The 20,547-nt window shown below is 38.6% G+C and overlaps 1 protein-coding gene across 1 annotated transcript in view; it reads right to left on the reverse strand.

Annotated features, from left to right (window-relative positions):
- The window catches only part of LOC126365881 (dynein axonemal heavy chain 6), a 1,020,408-nt gene that overhangs the window by 866,415 nt on the left and 133,446 nt on the right, over positions 1 to 20,547 (reverse strand). Inside the window, exons 8-9 of the mRNA XM_050008578.1 lie at positions 15,960 to 16,201; positions 3,338 to 3,518 (exon numbers count right to left, since the gene is read on the reverse strand). Of these exons, the coding sequence (XP_049864535.1) occupies positions 3,338 to 3,518; positions 15,960 to 16,201 (423 nt within the window). The remainder of the gene's footprint in view (positions 1 to 3,337; positions 3,519 to 15,959; positions 16,202 to 20,547) is intronic.

Genomic DNA, 20,547 nt, shown 5'->3' on the forward strand with positions numbered 1-20,547 from the left:
ATTAATCTGATGGAACCAAAGGAGTTGAGGTTGGAGAGGAAATTCTGGAGTTCTTCTTCACTGTGAGTCCAGACCATGAAGATGTCATCAATAAATCTGTACCAAACTTTGGTTTGGAAGGCTTGGGTTACCAAGAAGGCTTCCTCTAAGTGATCCATAAATAGGTTGGCATACAAGGGGGCCATCCTGGTACCCACGGCTGTTCCCTTTAATTGTTGGTATGTCTGGCCTTCAAAAGTGAAGAAGTTGTGGGTTAGGATGAAGCTGGCAAAGGAAAGAGGTTTTAGGTAGGGTGGCAGGTGATCAGCGTGAAAGGAAGTGCTCCATCGAAGCAAGGCCCTGGATGTGTGGAATATTTGTGTATAAGGAAGTGGCATCAATGGTTACAAGGATGGTTTCCGGGGGTAACAGATCGGGTAAGGATTCCAGGCGTTCGAGAAAGTGGTTGGTGTCTTTGATGAAGGATGGGAGACTGCATGTAATGGGTTGAAGGTGTTGATCTACGTAGGTAGAGATACGGTCTGTGGAGGCTTGGTAACCAGCTACAATGGGGTAGCCCAGATGATTGGGTTTGTGAATTTTAGAAAGTAGGTAGAAGGTAGGGTGCAGGGTGTCGGTGTGGTCAGGAGGTTGATGGAGTCAGGTGAAAGGTTTTGTAGGGGGCCCAAAGGTCTGAGGAGTCCTTTATGCTCCGCCTGGACATCAGGAATGGGATTACCTTGGCAAACTTTGTATGTAGTGTTGTCTGAAAGCTGACGCAGTCTCTCAGCCACATACTCCCGACGATCAAGTACCACGGTTGTGGAACCCTTGTCATCCGGAAGAATGATGATGGATCGGGCAGCCTTCAGATCACAGATAGCTTGGGCTTCAGCTGTGGTGATGTTGGGAGTAGGATTAATGTTTTTCAAGAAGGATTGAGAGGCAAGGCTGGAAGTGGGAAATTCCTGGAAGGTTTGGAGTGATTTTGAGGGACAGGAGTTGGGTCCCGCTGTGACGGAGGATGGAACTGTTCCAGGCAGGGTTCAATTTGGATAGTGTCTTGGGGAGCTGGATCATTAGGAGTAGGATTAGGATTATTTTTCTTCATCGCAAAGTGATATTTCCAGCAGAGAGCACGAGTGTAGGACAGTAATAAATAAATAAATAGGTACACCTCTTGCTGGGTCATGCAAAGTGCCATCTGCAAATTTTATTCTAACTCGTTTATCATCGCAAATCTTTCTCCTTTCAATGGGGTTCTCAACTTTGTAAATTAAAAAAGTTCACAGAGGCCAGGTCTGGAGAGTGTGGAGGATCAGGCAGTACAGTGACTTTGTTTTTTACGCAATAGTCACACACCAGCAAGGATGAATGTGGCTATATTACAGTGATGCAAGAGCCATGAATTGTTTCAGCACATTTTAGGCCATTTTCTTCTCCCATTTTCTAGCAGCAGGCGTCACAACACATCCAGACAATACCATTGATTAACAGTTTGTATCTGTGGCATGAATTTATGATGAACTAATCCTTCAAAGTCAAAGAAAACTACCAGCATGGCGTTGACATTTGATCTGACCTGATGAGCTATTTGGTCTCGGTGAACCGTTCTCAACCCAACTTGAAAACTGAACCTTGGTCTCAACATTCTTAACATCATAACCATAGACACACATCTCATGACCAGTTATAATTCTATTATGGAATATCTAGTTCTCATTTGCACAGTCCGAAAGCTCTTCACAGATTGCGAGTTGAAGGTCTTTCTGGTCTTGACTCACTAGCAATGGTACAAACTTTATGGCAAACACAATGCATTCCAAGATGCTGTGTCCGGATTTCATGACATGATCCAACTAAAGCGTTAGATTCTTCTGCAATCTCTCAAACAGTCAGTCTTTGATTGACACACACAATTTCATTGATGTTCCTGACATGTGCGTTGTTGGTAGACGTCAAAGGGCATTCTGAACGAGTGACATCTTTAACTTCCATATGGCCATTTTTAAACCCTATGGACCATTTGTAACACCAACTACAGCTTAAGCACTCATTACTGTAGGCTTTCTGCAAAATTTCGTGTATCTCTCTAATGGTTTTCTCAAGTTCCACACAAAATTTAATGCAGACACATTGCTCCTCTAATTCTGCCACCTCGAAATTCGAAAAATGCAAACTGTGCAGCACCAATAATCTACTCAACACAGCAATGAATAATAACTAACAGACATACAACAATGAGACTTCTGGCAGTTACACATAAACACAGCCATGTGTAGGGGTGTGAACCACATTTTACTTCAACAAACCATTGGTACGAAATTATGCTGGTTTCAGAATTTTTTGTACAAATCTCGTATTTTTAAAAGGTGAGCATAAAGTAGTCCCCACACCAGTGTTATTACAAGGATTAAGAGCTATGAGCAATACTTCAGCTTCAAGACTATGAAACAAATCTGTGTGGAGGAGATAGTTTCAACAGAAACAAGGAAAAGCTGTCTAGTAAATATGGACTCTAAAATGTATGCCCTTATAGGTCTTAAGATATGCATTTTAGATCCCATGTTTACTTTTTGGCTTCAAATGATCTTTCCTGTTATATCTCTGAACACTCACCATTGCTCTTGGGGAACATTGCATAGTTACAAATCATAATAAATAGAAAATAACACCTACCTTTTACATATGGAGTTCCAGTATGTCACAATGAAAAATGGACTGAAATATGAAAATGCACTGTGAAAAAGCTTGCCATATCCTTTTTGAAGTACAAAGAGAGCATTTTTACAGTGTGAAAAACTTTCCCACAGAATCTTGTAATTCAAGTGTACAGTTTCCCAACTGATCAACAGACTGAGGTAAGCCATTATAACAGAAAAATTTGACAACCAGAAACTTACAGGAGAAGAAACACTTAATATTGGGGAGGACGGAGGGATGAGGGCGGAAAACGCACATAAACACATCCGAAGACAGATCAATGGCCATTTGCTTCATGCACCAATAGTTTATGAGCAAAGAAAAGACATTACTGTGAGAACATAATATCTCTACAAGACCCATGGCATTAGTCTCTTTCAGTCTAAATCAAAGTGACTTTATCTGCCTCTTCTTCTAAATGCTGGTCTATATAAGTCATATACATTAGTTCACAAAACAAAGTACCTATATCAAAATTGTCACCATATGAAGGATAATAACTGTGAAGTATATTTTCTTGGTAGTATATGCTGTGTGTCCATTAAATTAATGACTATTACACAAAGATCACTATATATGAGAATATGACAAACTGTATTTATTAAAATACTTTATGAGACTAAGAACATATCTCCCAATAATTTATTTTTCATACCTGAGGGATGCTGGAGGGTCTCTGAGGAGCAATGTTAACATCTGTAGCCAAAGAATTCAGAGCCTCATCATTAGGCAAAAAGTGTAGGTGCATTTGTAATGTTTTATCAAGGTCAAGCAATGATCTCACCACAAGAACATGTAACATTCCCACCATCATTAAGTCAATTAAATGTATGAAACTGTAACAAATGACATTAAAAATTACATTTAAACTCCTTCACAATTAATATAAACATATTAAGTTTTATATATACAGTGTATAAGCCAGAAGAGGTATATCTCCTTTGCATTCAGCAAACAGACAGCTAGATCAAGAATGACAGCCACCCGAAATTAATCTCTGATGTCCTCATCACGAAGATTATGAAACATGGTGATTTATCAGTTGGAATTTTCAGATTGTTCCTGCATCATATCAAAGGATGGATCAGAAACAATAATTTAGACAAATGTTGGAATGGAGGAAAATTGATCCAGTCCACAGATAAAAAGACACACAAACAGCAGGACATTATTCAGATTAACATGAAAGTATACAATCAAATATCAACTCATGGCAAAATAAGGTTTGAAACAAATGGCTCTACAATAAATAACCAATGCACATAATAACTAACAACAATATTTGTAATATCTGGTATTAGATATACATTGCTTTCAAGCTCGCAAAAATGAACAAATACTGTAGACGCATACTGATCATCACAGAATCCAATAACATGCTGACAATTGTGGAGCACTGAATGCAAAAGGAAAATTTCCAAATAACAGTACATTTAACATATCCTTTTTATCATCTAACAATGGAAAATCCAGGATGGAATAATGACAATATTATGAAAAGGATAGTTGCTACTCACCATAGAGCAAAGATGCTGAGCCACAGAATACACAAAGAAAAGACTGTCAAACAAGAAAGCTTTCAGCCAAAAAGGCCTTCATCAGAATTTGACAAAACACACACACACACACACACACACACACACACACACACACACACACACACACACACAAACGTATCTCACATACTCATGGCCGTAGTCTCAGGCTGCCGAGGCCAGACCACAAGCAGCTGCCCATGTTGGGAATAGCAGTCTTGAGTGGTGGGGATGGGAATAGCAGTATGGGTGGTCGGATTAAGGAAGAGACTGGGATGGGGATGGGGAGAAACAGCAAGGTAGGTGTCGGGGATGATAAAGTGCGGTTTTTGGGAGCATACAAGGACAAGGTGGAGAGACGACAGAGCAAATAGATGTTTTGTAGGGGGGGGGGGGGGGGGGTGGAGGGGGGTAGAGGGGCAGCGGAATAGGAAAGAAGTACCAAAATCTGTGACTGGTGGAATAGTGGGCTGTGTAGTGCTGGAGAGAGGACAGAGGAGGGGACAGGTTGGTAAAGGACAATGACTAACAAAGATTAAGAACAGGAGGATTACGGGGACGTGGGATATAATGTAGGGCACCGGCTGTGAAGCAGTCACTGAAATGAAGAATGTCTCATTGGGCAGTGTGCTCAACAACTGGGTGGTCCACTTGTTTCTTAGCCACAGCTTGCCAGCAGCCATTCATACAGACAGACACCTTGTTGATTGTCATACCCACATAGAATGCAGCACAGTGGTTGTAACTTAGCTTGCAGATCATGTGATTGGTTTCACAGATAGCCCTGCCTGTAATGGGATAGGTGATGATTGTGACTGGACTGCAGTAGGCAGAGGTGGGAGTGTGTATGGGATAGATCTAGCATCTAGGATTATTATGAAGATATAAGCCATGAGACAAAAGCTGGGGGAAACAGGTCATTTAGGGACAGATGAGGATATTGTGTAGGTTCAGTGGACTGTGGAATAGCACCGTGGGAGGGGTGGAAAGGATAGTGGGCAGGATAGTTCTCATTTCAGGGCATAATGGGAAAATTGATATGGACAGAGGTACTGATGTAGCCATCTTTTAGGTACAGGTCAACTTCAATGAGGAGAGTGGCTTGTTGGGTTGAGGAGGACTATGTGAAGTGAATTGAGGAGGGAAAGGGTGGGGGGGGAGGGGGGGGTGATGATGAGGTTCTGAAGGAATGTAGATGAGTGTCCTCATCCTCAGTCCAGATCATAAAGAAGTCATCAATGTATCTGAAACAGGTGACGCGTTTGGGATTTTGGGTGGTTACGGAGGATTACTGTATGTGGCCCATGAGTAGGTTCGCATAGTATGGTGCCATTTGGATGCCCACATCCTTACCAGGGATTTGTTTGTAGGTGATGCCTCCACAGCAAAAGTAACTGTGGGTGAGAATAAATTTGGTCATAGCAATTAGGAAAGAGGTTATGGTTTTGGAATCTGTTGGGCATTGAGAAAGGTAATGTTCTACCGAACACTGAATAAGGTAAGGCCATGGGCATTAGGGATGTCAGTGTAAAGGGAGGTGGCATCAACAGTGTAGAGCAGGGCGCCATATACAAAAAAGACAGGAACTGTGGAGAGTCCATGGAGGATATGGCTGGTATCTTTTATATAGAAGCATAGGTTGCAGGTGCTGGTCTGTGAGAATAGACTCCCTCAGTGGGGGGGGGGGGGGGGGGGGGGGGGGCACAGTAACCTGACACAGTGGAGCATCCTGGGTGATTTGGTTTGTGGAATGTAGGGAGCATGATTGGGGTGAAGAGAAAGATGGACTCTGGAAAGGTGTTCTGGGATGGCCCTAAGGACTTGAGGAGAGGTTGGAGATCCAGCTGGTTTTTCAGAAAAGGATCACTATGCCAGTGTTTGTACAGTGTGTATACGTGGACAAGGGGGAAAAAATCCCACATTTTTCCTGGATTTCCTGGTTAAAAAATACACTTTCTCCCGGATGAAAATACCCTTTTCCACGTTAAGTGAAAATATACTGTCCCGTGGGATCATAAAACTTATCAATCTTTCGAATGGTAACTGTTTTACACACTGGTGTAGAAGCTTCCACCGTTTTAGGAAATGAATGACAAAAAATAAATAAAAAATAAAAATAAAAAATAAAAAAATGGAAAGATCGTTGATCTTTAATGTGCAGAAACATGTTCGCTGCACATTTTCATATTATGAAAGCATATAGTCAAATTCCACCAAACACATAACGTTAGTTTCTGTAGCGTGGAAATAGAGATCGCAAGGCACTTTTGTAAGCCAATTATAGCTCATGTCACGTGACCTCGCCAGCCGATGATAGCAGATATTCATCATATTTACATGTGGTTCCCAGAACCGGTTTTCAGAAACCAATCTCCCAGTACCACTCCTAGATGGTCATGTACACACTTCAAAATCGATTCTGGAAATCTGCTTCTGGTTGCCGGTTTTCCAATCCTGCAATTGATTTTTGCTCCCATGTAAATGCAATTGGTTTTGAAATGTGCTTGGGCTGTCAGGTTTCATCTTATTTTTAAAAATTTTTTGCTAATATGGACAAAGTGGCTTTTTGTACAGTGAACAATAAGTAGAAATGTTAGACTAACTATTTACAACTAGTGTAACTGAAGAGAAATAGTGAGTCAGCTGAGAAAAACCAGGAACTGTAACAGCAGTTTTCCAGGCACCGTAGTTAACTGCACTAGCAAATCCACTTCAGACCTTAATGTGTAAACACGGCAGCGAAAAACAGTTTCCAAAATTCAGTTTTTGTCTTTTGGAAGATGTGTCGCATGTAAACGTAGTGATTCAGAGCATAGGACACGTGATGTAGTCAGCCCACAGCAACACCACTGTTAAGTAGAGTGAACACACAAATAGGAAACGTTAATGGTTTAAATTAATGTACATAGTGTAGCTACAAGAAAAGCTAAGCTTTCACATATAGCATTTGTCTTTTTCCGTATGTTACACTTTGATAAATCACTCAAATTTGACAGTAAAATTTAAATTAATGACATAAATGTCTGGTCTTCTGGGTTTGAAATTCTTCTAAGTGGCTGGTCCGCAAAGTGTTAAGCTTTAAATTAAAATCAAATGCTCTGTGATTTAAAAAATTCATAGCACTTTCGCCCATGTAACATAACTCATATTGTGTACAATAAAATGTACTTAGAGAGTAACGCTTCTCAAACCGACCAGTTGCAATATTTTCCCGTGACCTATCAGAATTCATTTCAGCAGTTGTCAGAGAGTGCCAGAAAGCAGCGTTACTGTGCATGCACAGCTACAATGATGTAGATAGCCCGTATGTTCATACGTATATGGCACTAAGAGATCTTACATTACATCATAAACAAAACAGAACATCAGAGGATACTCCAAGAGCATTGGAATTTGTAAACTATACTGAAATGAATCATTCAAATTAAAGGGCACATTTGTATGTCCAGATTCACAAAGAATTAGGCCCCGAGCTGATATTAAAGTTTTCAATGTGGTTTTCGGAATCAAATTTTCTTGGAGGACCAACACTGTATTATCTTATGTTTAGTGCTTATTTATGGCACAATGCCATAGATAACAACGTGCACTTGAAATCTGCAGACAGTTGACACTAGTCAATAGTGTTTCAAATAAATTGACTGCCTCTGCAGAAAAGATTAATTAAAGTCATTTTTTTAGGAAATTGACAAAAATAACTTCATTATTCTGCAAGGCAATTAATACCTGACTGCCAAAATCCTGGAAATAAAATAAAATCAGAAAACAAACTAATAACATATTTAAGCCTTCCATAATAATATGAATATTTCAATTCTCTTTACAGCTCTCGTCTACAGAAATCTGTTTTGTTCTTGAGAGCTGTAAACCAAGAGGAACCAACAAAATCACTAAATATAAACATGGTTCATGTGGAGACTGCCCCTCATCCGATTACAACTCAGACTGCTCAGCGCATGCGCAAATCTGGCAGCCTGGGTGCACTAGAAAAATGTGTCCACGTAGTATCTGGCTGTTTGTTGCTACTGCTGATAAAGCTCGTGTCTAGTTACCTTGGGTACAGCTAACAGCCGCACTTGTAGTGGCCAGAAGCAGGAGAAGGTATTGCTCCTATGTGACTCAGCTGTGCGTGTGCACAAGCCCGCTGGCAACTGCTCAAATGAACCTAATGTTAACCGTTGTGATGCAACGACCATCGGAAGCAGTTTGTTGTTATGAAGTATTGCATAGTCTTCGTCCTAAATCCTTTGCCACATTCTGCTCTTGGCAGATGCACGTGTGTGCGCTGTGTTTTGTTGCTGTAAATGCCAGATTTACTTTGCAGCTTAAGTTTTATCTGTTTTTTTTTCCTTGTTTATGTTTTATTGCTGTAGTATTATATTACAGCAAAGTGGTACAGCAAAATTCTTTGTTAGAGTATCCATTATTACCAGTAAAAAGTACAAAAATTTAACTGAAAACTAAAGCAACGAACAATTCCTGGAATTCTTAAAAATTTCTGGGTTTTTCCTGGTTTTCTCCCGGATGAAAAAATTTCCGCGTTTTTCAAGGATTTCCCGGTTGTCCCAGAGTGTATACATCCTGTTGTAGGTGGATGAATCACACAGCTGTCAGGTAATTCTTTTAGTTCAAAACAACAGTGGTGGAACCTTTGAATTCAACAGGATTATAAGGTCAAGATCAGTTTTTAGGTGGTGGATTGTGGTTAGCTTGCTCGTTGAGGGATTTGCAGAATGATGGTGAGGCATGGCACGATGTTAATAAATACTGGAAAGTTAACAGAGGGTAATTTGGAGGAGTAAACTGAGTCAGCCAGGGTTTAACATTTGTCTTTGGGTGATTGCTGGCAAAAAACTGTTACTACTGTAGGGACTGGGAGAAGGAGAGAAAGCCTTTAACAAGCAATGCACAACTGAACTTAGGAGAGGAGCAAAATGTGAGGCCCTTGGAAGGGACTGATACTTCTGTGGGGCTCAGGCTTTATGAGGAAAGGTCCATGAGTGTGTTTCATGTCTGTTTAGGTTGAAATTCTGAATGGTGATGAGAGGTTTTGAGGGCGAGGTAAATGTAGTAGGTCTGCGAGGCATGGTTTTTTCAGCTATGAGGAGATGTCGGAGAGGTTTGGAGGTTGTTTTAGACATTATGGATAATAGTAGTTGAAGGCAGGAGTAGGAAATAAACATGGTGTAGAGTGAAGCTTCCTGGCAGATTAAAACTGTGTGCCCGACCAAGACTCGAACTCAGGACCTTTGCCATTCGTGGACAAGTGCTCTACCTTCTGAGCTACCGAAGCACGACTCACGCCCAGTCCTCACAGCTTCACTTCTGCCAGTATCTCATCTCCTACCTTCCAAACTTTACAGAAACTCTCCTGCGAACCTTGCAGAACTAGCACTCCTGAAAGTCTTTAACAAGCAATGCACAACTGAACTTGGGAAAGGGGCAAAATGTGAGGCCCTTGGAAGGGACTGCTATTTCTGTGGGGCTCAGGCTTTATGAGGAAAGACCCATGAGTGTGTTTCATGTCTGTTTAGGTTGTGAATTCTGTATGGTGGCTAGTTCAGCAAGGTTCACAGGAGAGCTTCTCTAAAGTTTGGAAGGTAGGAGACGAGATACTGACAGAAGTAAAGCTGTGAGGACCAGGTGAGGGTCGTGCTTCGGTAGCTCAGATGGTAGAGCACTTGCCCGCAAAAGGCAAAGGTCCCGAGTTCGAGTCTCGGCTGGGCACACAGTTTTAATCTGCCAGGAAGTTTCATATCAGCGCACACTCCACTGCAGAGTGAAAATCTCATTGTGGTGTAGAGTTTTTTGAGGTGGAACTGTGCATCCTGCTCTAGTTACAAAAGGGAAAGAGGTTCAATGTGTGATATGAGTTCCAGGAATTTGCAATTCTGAAGCAGGAGAATATTACAGCTGGGGAGCAGGTATTACAAAGAGGTTTAAGACTGATTGACATGGTTTTGCAGGACTATGTTGCTGAGGTTTAAGGAATGATGGAATCTGAACAAATGGATATTATCATGAAATGAGGGGTTGCAGTCTTAGATGGGTAATATAAATAAAATCTATCTTTCTGGAGTCCTCCAACATTTGTGTAACATCCTAAAGAAATTTAATGGATACACTCCGCCATCCAGTTTCAGCTTTGAAAACCATTTACAAAAATTTATTCCATTTATCATTTGAGCATCCTCAAAAACCTCACAAGGAAAAGCAACATTATTGATTGTCTCATTTGTCCTGAATTCAGTTTTTTCCATTTTCTAAGCCATCACACAATTCCTGTATTTCCTTTCTACGGTCTACAGCATCTCCAAAAGAACTGGTTTTAATACTAGTAGATTCAATTGTATCCTGTACTTTTTGTTGTACAAACACCTGTAATCTCTCTTCCAATCTAGTCAAACTTGTTAGGTGACTCAAAATTTCATTTAGTAGTTTTCCATGCTCTAACCTTACAGCCCCCTCCTGTGTACCTGAGATTTGGTAGTCTAAGGTGTGTACATTATTATGAGCTTCTTTCAAGTGATGATGTACTTCATTTCTCACTAAATCACATTGTGCATTAATCTCCATTTCTACTTTGCTAGACAAATCATTTAATTCTTTATCCATAACAGTAACTTTATTTCCCTGTACATTAAATACAGACATTAACTCTTCTTCAAATACTTCTGCCTGAGATTTAACCACTGTCAACTCGGCTATGGCAGCTTCTGACTTTTGGTTGATACTTTCTTCTAGCCCCTTAAGAGTATCATCCCTCTTCAAATGTTTCTGCCTGTGATTTAATTACCACCAGTTTGGTAGCGGAAGCTTCTAACTTTTGGTTGATACTTTCTTCTACCTTCTTAAGAGTATCATCCCTGTGAGCCTTAATGGTAGCTTCCAATTCTGATTTAATATCATCCCCAAGTATTTTAGGGGCCTCCTGTGAGTTTTTTAAGGTCTTAATGTTTTGTCTAACTACTTGCTAAATGCTTTACTGTTTTGTCTTTAGCTTCACTGTTCTGTTTCATAGATAACCTAACACCAATCCAGTGCTTCTGCTGCCATTTTTCTAGTTCACATATGCATACACTGCTAAATAAATTCCCAACTAATTAGTTAAATTAGATGTCCAATGACTTTCTTCACTCTAAAACATCAGTAACTAATCCTGTAAGTTCATGTAAACACAACACTAGATGGCTTCCTTCAAACGAAGAAGAAGTAACAGTAACAGACAATAGGATAAGAAGCAAGTCACATGAGTGAGTCCAAAGCAGACTATGTAAGTTTAACAATATGGCATATGTATCTATATTTAGTGTAGATGACTTAGTTTTAGTAAAAGATGTTCATCATAGTTGTAACATAAAAAAGGAGATGAGTAAGTTCTTTCTATGCTATTGTGGACCTCTTACAGCGGTAAGAATGCCATATCCTAAGGCGCTTGTAATGGCCAATCCAGATACAGGCCAGAAAAAGGGACTATATAATGTCAATATGGTTATGAAATATATACCACAAAGAGAATTTGCACACTTTGCAAATTCAATGGAATAATATACATCGGAAGTCTCAGTTAATGGCTTTAGTATGCCTTCTTTCATTTCTCCAATGACATTCCTCCACCTTACACTGTTCTATATTCTGTACTTCTAACTATTCTATCTTATTTAATAACTACATTGTATCCTTGTTTGTGAAAGCAAGAGTACGGCAGCAAAAGTTGCTATGCAGATAACTGGGATTGTCAATTTTTATTTAATTATGAATAATACACAGTATGTTTCTTGCTGAGAAAGATACATACATTGTTATCTATGTATACTGTTATGTATAATTGGCACTTTATATTCTTTTAAAGAGGAACAGTACAGAATAGTGGAGTTTCTATTGGTTTTATATGGGACATTCTTTATGGACAGCTAATAGAGATGACGATGATCACTGACGATTTACTACTTTTTTCTTCTTCTTCGTCTTTCATGTTTTGTCATTCTTTCTCTTTCCACTTGTGATAGCTTTACCAAACTCATTTTTCGCACCTGCGATGGTGAAATGACTCTAGAACCTTTCACCGTGGAAGTTGAACACACGGCAGAACAAATGGACGTGGTCAGCCCATAGAGGGCTCCACCTCCGCGGCGGCTACTCTGCACAGTGGCTCTCGCACAACGAGGGCGCCACCGCTAAGCCAAGTGCAGACAGCAGCCAATAGCCGCTCCCTCCGGTTTCATATATAGGGACCCGCTCTGCCATAGTCCAGCCAGTCTGGTACTCACTCTGGATTTCGTTTCTACCTTGGCGGTACTGCGTTCCGATCGTAGCTCGTTGTTGACATTTGCCTTGCTCTGGTTCCAAGTGGATTTACGTTTGGTGTTTTGGTTTCCACAAGCCTCCGTTGTTTATCTCTTCCTTGTTGTGTCGCTCATAGTCAGTCATGGTGGGTTGTTGTCAGTTGTTGGTCTGTCGTCCGACTCGTCCTGTGTTTACCTTGTGGTGCGTGCTCCACCATCAGCGGCTTCCCCGCCTGGTGGCTCCGATCCGCAGCCCAAGGCGTTCCCACTGTTGATTGTGGTTACTACAGTGACAAAGACCATCCAATAGGGAATGCAAAATACCTTCTCCCGCCGGCGTCACAACAAAGAACTTTAGCAGAAGTGAGAATTCCTTGGGGTGAGAGATGGTAAGGAATTCTGTCTTACAGAGTTATCTTCTTTCTATCTTCCACCTTAACAAATCTATTTTTCACTTTCCTTTCTTCCTTCTCTGCCATGTCTACCAGTTCCATCTTAACCTCTATCCATATTCATAAGATTCTATCAGTGAAACTCTTCTCTTTTCTGTTTATTTATACCATGACCTGTTTACACAGATGGCAAAGGAGAGCAACACATACGTGATATGACTTGGACAAATGGATGTAATTGTCATGCCTCAAATATTTTGCATACGATGCCAGTGTGTTGTATGTTACCAGCATCACATGTTGTGGAGAAAGTTAACAGTGGAAAGCCAGTGTGTGGAGTGTAAGTCTGAAATATGGCATGCTAACATGAGTGTAATGAACAGATGATAGCAGTGCCATCTGGAGACAAATCAATTAATTGACAGCACAGATGCATGATCAATAAGATCATTATATCCATTTTAAGTAGAGATGAAGTGCTACACAATCAACAGGAGTAACAGATATGGAAAATAGGCTATATTTATGTAAAATAATGTACGATCAGTGTGAGATGACATAACAGACAGTTAATCACCATGATACATATTACAACATAAGTTTTTTATAAAATACTTGACAATCGAGAATTGAAAATAGAGTTACCTAGACTACCCTAGAATGTTTTGTCATCAGTGTGAAATCTGTTGAGTCTTCAAAGGGTGAAAATTGCAATTTCAGTCCTCGCTTTTTTATGCTAGGTGGAATTTTTAATGATACATGGAGCTGCATGTGATGACTTGGATAATTTTAAATACTAGTCCAGTAACAGATCTAAATGATCCTGAGAAAAGGAAATGAACATGCGAATATTATTACCCAAAGTTAAATGCTAATGCAGACAGCAGCAAACATGCAGGTTATAGCAATTTTGGGTGGGGGTATGGTGTGATATGCTTTAAAATTGGAGTAAAGAAACATCAGAAATAAAGCAGCCCCTTCCCACCAGGATGTGAGAAATGAAATTGAGGTTCTGTGCAAACAGATTTTATATGGTGAAGTGTGTCCTCCTTTAGATTAGTTGAGGGAGTTAACACATGTAAGCAGACCTAGACAGAGGCTGTCCTATGTCAGAGGTCCTGTGCATTCAAGGAAGAAATAGCCTGTATTGCATTGTGTGTAAAGGACTTTGGGGATAGGTATACCAAATAAAGGGGGTTGGTCCTTTGGTTACATGAACCTGCAGAGGGATAAACTAAACAGTTTTTTGAAAGAGACTGAATAGGGGACACTTTCATCTGAAAGGAAGAATGGTTGTACATCATCTAACCTTACAAAAGGTTAAACTCAATTATTACGGTTGGAGAAGATGTGTTGAGTAACAATGGATCACTTTGTTGAAGGGGTGTCCACAGTAGTCAGGAGCAAACAAATTTACCCTGGAACCAGTCTCTGCTAACCTTCACTCTATGTATGTTGATGTTTTCAAATCTGAGATCTGGATGGTAAAGGATGAAATTAAGTATATTGCTAATGTTAAATCAATGCTGTTACCTAACAATGAATTTCAGTTAATGAAGAAAACACATCCCACATTCTTATAACCCAAAAGGTTAAATAATGTTGTGGATTCTGTAATGACTGGTGATAAACATCGGTGGACTGTTAATGGCTAGAGCCTTATTTTATGCTAGCTCTTCAAGACCAAAAATGAATAATCATGCATGGAAATTTAAAGAAACCATTCATTACGTTTGTTAAGGATAAATGAAATGGATAGCAAGTTGTAATATGATACCAGACATGTTACATTTAACTGTAAAGAGTGGGTTGAAGGAGTTTTGCATGACATCTTTCATCTCAGTGGGGAAATCTGCACTGTAGCAATGGCTATTTGTGAGAATGAGCTACGTTTCACTGAGGACACTCATGCTGCTGAAACATGTCCATGTCTTGTATAATCATTTTATACAATGGAAAAAATCCACTTTGCACACCCTGATCTGTGATCTGTGCACATGGTGCACAGGCAGGGACATAAAACAGCAGTGGCAAGGCAGTAGCACTTGCTGGATGTGGACATTTATGTCTTGGTGACGCATCTTGAAGGTATCATGAACACCTCAGAGAAAATTGACATATTAAAATGAAAACTCTGAAGACAAATGAAGACTGTAAATCTTAGATCTTAAGTCAGATTCAATGTGATCGGATGTATTGATCAATGTGTTTGAATTTATGAGTCGCTGATATTTGGATCTGTCTTCATAATTGATGTAAGTAGTTGAAACAACAAAGAAGATTATTGTTGAAGATGAGTTCATTATTCAATAGTTGAAAGTAGTGAGACACTCTTTTACAGCATCACCCTGCCTGGGTATGAAGTCAAGAAGAATAAGTTCAGTTGTAGCCATGGTATGAGAGCAAAAACTAACAGGCAACCATACTGGAAGAAGAACAAGAGTAACTTAAGACCACATCACACTGTCTGATCCACCATGCAGTGTTTCCACTCATGTTGTTATAGTCACATGGGAGCACATATGGCAACAGGATGTGAAGTGGAAGGACGTGTAGAACAGAGAGGGCAGAAACTGTTGGGTGGAGTGTGTGGGAACAGTACATTATCATAGGTTGAGGCCAGGATAATTTCAGGAGTGGAGAAGGTGCTATAAGGGAGGAACAGTGCATTATCATAGGTTGAGGCCAGGATAATTTCAGGAGTGGAGAAGGCGCTCCAAGGAGGGAACAGTACATTATCATAGGTTGAGGCCAGGATAATTTCAGGAGTGGAGAAGGTGCTATAAGGAAAACTCCCATCCTGAAGTTGCTGTTGTTTGAATTTGTGATTATAAGACTATAGCTTGTATTAGCTATTGACCAAGTATGACAAAGGCAAATGCTTTCAAAGTTTTTAGAACCTAATTTGCTTTTCCAGATAACTCATTTTCTGCGCAGATTTCATTCAGTCACTCTCAAGTATTCAATGTAATCAAACAGTTGTATTAAGAAGCTGTTTCATTCTAGTTTCTTATCTGAAATTCAGTTCATGATGATAATCAAAGAAGATATACAATAAGAGAAACCTTGTAAGCCTTGTGCAGAACCGTCGCTTATTGATCTGCTTCATGTAAGACATCTGGAACTGTGAATTAGCACTGCGTTTTGCTCCACTTGTTGCTGATGAAGTTGGCTGAATCAGGAAATTGTGATCATCTGTGGTGAATCCAACAGACAGGAGTGCTTTGTGACAAGCACAATTAATAAGTTCTTTAACTATGTCTCTATATTCAAGTAACTGTTCACGAACTATAACCAGATTTTTCATCTGAAATAAAAGATAACATGATTTTATACTAATACACATGATATGTGAGAATTTAATTGGTTGTTAAATAATGAAGTGAGGACTAAAAGCCATTGAGTTCTGTTTCATACTCAATCTGAGTGTGTTTACACAAAAGTCTAAAATTCAAAAGTAAGGTTATGATTTACTAGAAACATTTATATGGTATTTTTTAAAACTGTTGAAAATGTTTCTTGGCCCATCCCCCCCTCCCCAAGAAGGGGACCTCACAGACTCTGATTTTATTTGTACATATAGCACTTGAATGTTAGTGCCTAGACATACATTTGCTAAAAAAGAATGATGCAGTTATCAAATTTAAAATATTGACTTGGGAGTTTTCTGAGTGCTATTAAGTGCAAAACATTTCAATCAAAGTAACCTAATCTCTCGTAGTTGAGAATACGAGATTATACTCTCATAGTGGAAGAGTTGCATATTCTATTCTCAGCAGAGGCAGAATTTTTTATAACTTTCAGCAGATTTTTTTTTAAACTTTCATTACAATTCAATATTTACTACCAAATTACAATAATAAAATGAGAATTTTGAGCAGCAAACCTACATTTCCTTAAACTGTTTTTTGATCACAATTAACATACAACAGGCTGTCTTTTGATCACAATTAACATAACAACACAGAATCACAATCAGTGATCAACATACACAACTAATGAATTCAAACAAATAGGCTAAAAATATGGGGTGAAACATAATTGATAAAATAACTGATCAGTATTACTGAGATACATAATTTTTGTATTCTGGTACAAGACAGTTCCCATTTGTGTATCAAATTTTAATTTATTATTAACTGCTTCACAAGGCTTTTAGTTTCAATTGTTTTCTGGGTATATTCCAGACTCCTCAAGAACACTCGAGAAAACATGTAAAACAGAACACTGAAAAATTCATAAAAAGCTTAGTATGCTACACTAAAAAGGACTCTCCAGTACTCTCAAAGTCACTGAAGTATTCAACAATATCTTCAGCTGAAATATACTACCATAACATTCACTACCTTATAGACCACCAAAAATATTCCAAAATATTTGAGAATGTTAAAAAAATCATGAAGTTTCTAGGATATTCTAAAACCTACAACAACTGATAACATTTTGAAACATTTGAAAACATTTGTTAACATTGAAAGATATTCATAAAAGCTCAACAACACAGATAAATCTTGAAATATTTTCCTTAAAACATACACTTTGCAAAAGAGGTGGGCTGTCCTTGTGAACACTACAATGTGATAATGACCACTTCAAACACTACCTCCAGAAATGTTGCAACTACCATTGCACAATGACTATAGTACCAAAAGCAGCACCTAACACAAAACCCAAAGATTCATGGCAGGTGGTTTTTCATATAAATTAAGGACATTTATACAAATTGAATACAGCTGTATTGAGGACATGTTGACTTAGCACAGCTTTATAATTTGTGTATTTAATGGGTGGAGAAATTGTAAAACAATACTAAATCAGCATACTCTCAATACTGCTGTATTTAATTTAGTGAAAAAACTACATTCTTAATTATCTATCAGAATACTTGCTTATGAACTACATTTGTCATGTAAGTTAATGCAGATGAGTAAGAAGAACAAACCTGTAATGTCCAGATACAGTATTACTAATGTTTAAATATATAATATTACTAATGTTTAAATATATGGGTGTATCATTGCAAAGCGATATGAGATGGAACGAGCATGGGGAAACTGGGGTACAGAACAAATGGTCAACTTCCATTCATTGGGGGAATTTCAGGAAACAGTGCCTTACCTGTAACGGAGACCACACATAGGACACTGGTGTGACCTATTCTTGAGAGCTGCTAGAGTGTTTGAGATCCGTACAGGTCAGATTCAAGGAAAACATTTAAGTAATTCAGAGGAGGGCTGCTAAATTTGTTACCGGTAGGTTCCAACAAAATGTGTTACAGAGATGCTTCGGGAACTTAAATGGGAACCCCTGAAGAGAAAGTGACATTCCTTTTGGGAAACATTATTGAAAAATTTAGAGAACCAGCATTTGAAGCTGACTGCTGAATGATTCTATTGCCACTAACATAAATCGCACATAAGGACCACAAAGATAAGATACAAGAAAATAGGGCTCATACGGAGGCATATATACAGTTGTTTTCCTTCGCTCTATTTGCGCGTGGAACAGGAGGGGAAATGACAAGTAGCAGTGCAGGATACCCTCTGCTACACACCTTATGATGGCTTGCAGAGTATCTATGTAGGTGTAGATGTGGATGTAGATGTAGATCCTGATATATGGTGAGTATACACATAAATTCTTTGGGTTCCCACCCCTAGAGCAAGCTACATATAACTGACGGTAAGAAAAGCATGATTCTTTCAAATCAATACCACAACACCTTAACATCTGTTTTTGTGTCTTTTTTGTAGCAAAACTAAATGCTAATTTTGTTGGAATTTACAATCTTTTCAGTTGAAATGGCAGTTTGGAAGATACAAGCAGAATGATCAGAATAAATGCTGTTTTTCCTTATCTTTTTCTGATATTACTCTTGCTTGAATTATACGATTTGATAACTGTTCACAACCATTTCTTGTTTTGGTTTTTTAAGTTAATATCATCAGCTACTGCATTTCTTACAGCTAGAAAGGCTCTTTCTAATAACCAAGTTACTTAAAAACAACTATGAGAAAAGCATGAATCTTTCAAATTAATATCACAACACATTAACATTTGTTTCTGTACCTTATTTATAGTAATATTAAATGCTATTCTTTTGAAATGAAATGGCATTTTGGGAGATATGAGCAGAATTGTCACAATAAATGCTATTTTTCATATATTTTTCTGATATTATTCATGCTTGAATTATACGGTTTAATACTGTTCATGAACATTACTAATTTTGAATTTCTTAATAATATGAACAACTACTTCATTTCTTATTGCTAAAATGACTCTTTCTAATAACCTACTTCAGTAACTTTGCAATGTTTGGAAAAAATTTAGCTATTCGTCCATTTGGGCTGCTGACAATGTTACATAAATCACAATCAATCAGCTGAATGTCTTCACTAATTTCGAAGAACTTTTTGACAAAATGTTTTGCTTCTTCATCATTGGAAAGCTGAGTCCTCCAATTTGTTCTTAAGAAATGATTGTTTTGAACATGCAATGATTTCATCTGCTAGAGTTAAATTTGTAATAAGTGGGAGCATTTGCTGAAAATGTCCAGAAAGTGTAAGTAATGCACCTCCAACTAATTCCAGATTAGCTCAGAGAGCTAGAACATTCTTCAATACTCTGGAGTATTCTAAAATATGTGAAACATTCTACAATATCCTTGAACATTGTTGGGAATTTTATAGGGAACATTCCAGCCAGTCTCAGCCACTTCAACATTCAATTCCAGGCTACTTAAATCGTCCTCCCATAAGGAGTCCAATGGTGTGACGGCATCTTTGCTCACCCACATCTTCATACCTAATATCCACAGTTACAAACCAAACTCTTTTCACAGATGGGCAATGGAGTGTTACCCTACCATGTAATCACCAATTGGCTGCAGGAGTGTGTAGCTGAATTATAGTGGGATGCGTAGACAAACCATGCATACATTTCTTATGTTGTTGCAAACAGATGCCCTCTTTAAACGCCAATACTTTCATATGTACCACCTGTAGGTCTGAAATTAAAACTTCTTTGTGGATTGTGGGCAGAGAATCACATCATATAGCTCCCACTGGTTTGCAAAATTCGGTTGCCAAGCTTTGTCAGCATGCACAGGCATGACACACTTACTTTTATTATATATACTGACACATTTTTCACACAATTAGTAATGAAAAGAGGTCATTTTTATAAATATTTATGATTCAACATCTGTTAATTAACATTTCAATTCAACAGTAAATATTGAATTCAGTCAAAAGTAAAATAAAAATAAAACAGAAGTTTCCACTTGGGAGAATCAAACTGGCATCCTCACAGTTATGAGAGTAGACTGCTAAACACTCAGCTGGACAATTCAATTAACTTTAATAAATTATTTAAATTTAAGGGGCCCTGCAAAAATTCTAAGTCAATTCTTTTTGACTATGTTTGAGAATTGCATTGTACTCCTTTAGCAAATTGATGCCTGAGCATTAACCTCCAAGTTCAATAAACACGAGGAAAACTGTGGAGGGCCAGTGCATAGGGTCAACTTGTAATAAGTTTAGAGGTAATAAAAAAAAAAAAAGATAATCAAAGAATAAGTACTTTTTTAAATGTGAATTTTTTGTCATATTTTCCTTTTTTTTTTTTTTTTTTGCATATGGCCTTGTTAGA

The sequence above is a fragment of the Schistocerca gregaria genome, chromosome 4 (assembly GCF_023897955.1).
Source record: "Schistocerca gregaria isolate iqSchGreg1 chromosome 4, iqSchGreg1.2, whole genome shotgun sequence".
NCBI classification, from domain to species: Eukaryota; Metazoa; Arthropoda; class Insecta; order Orthoptera; family Acrididae; genus Schistocerca; species Schistocerca gregaria.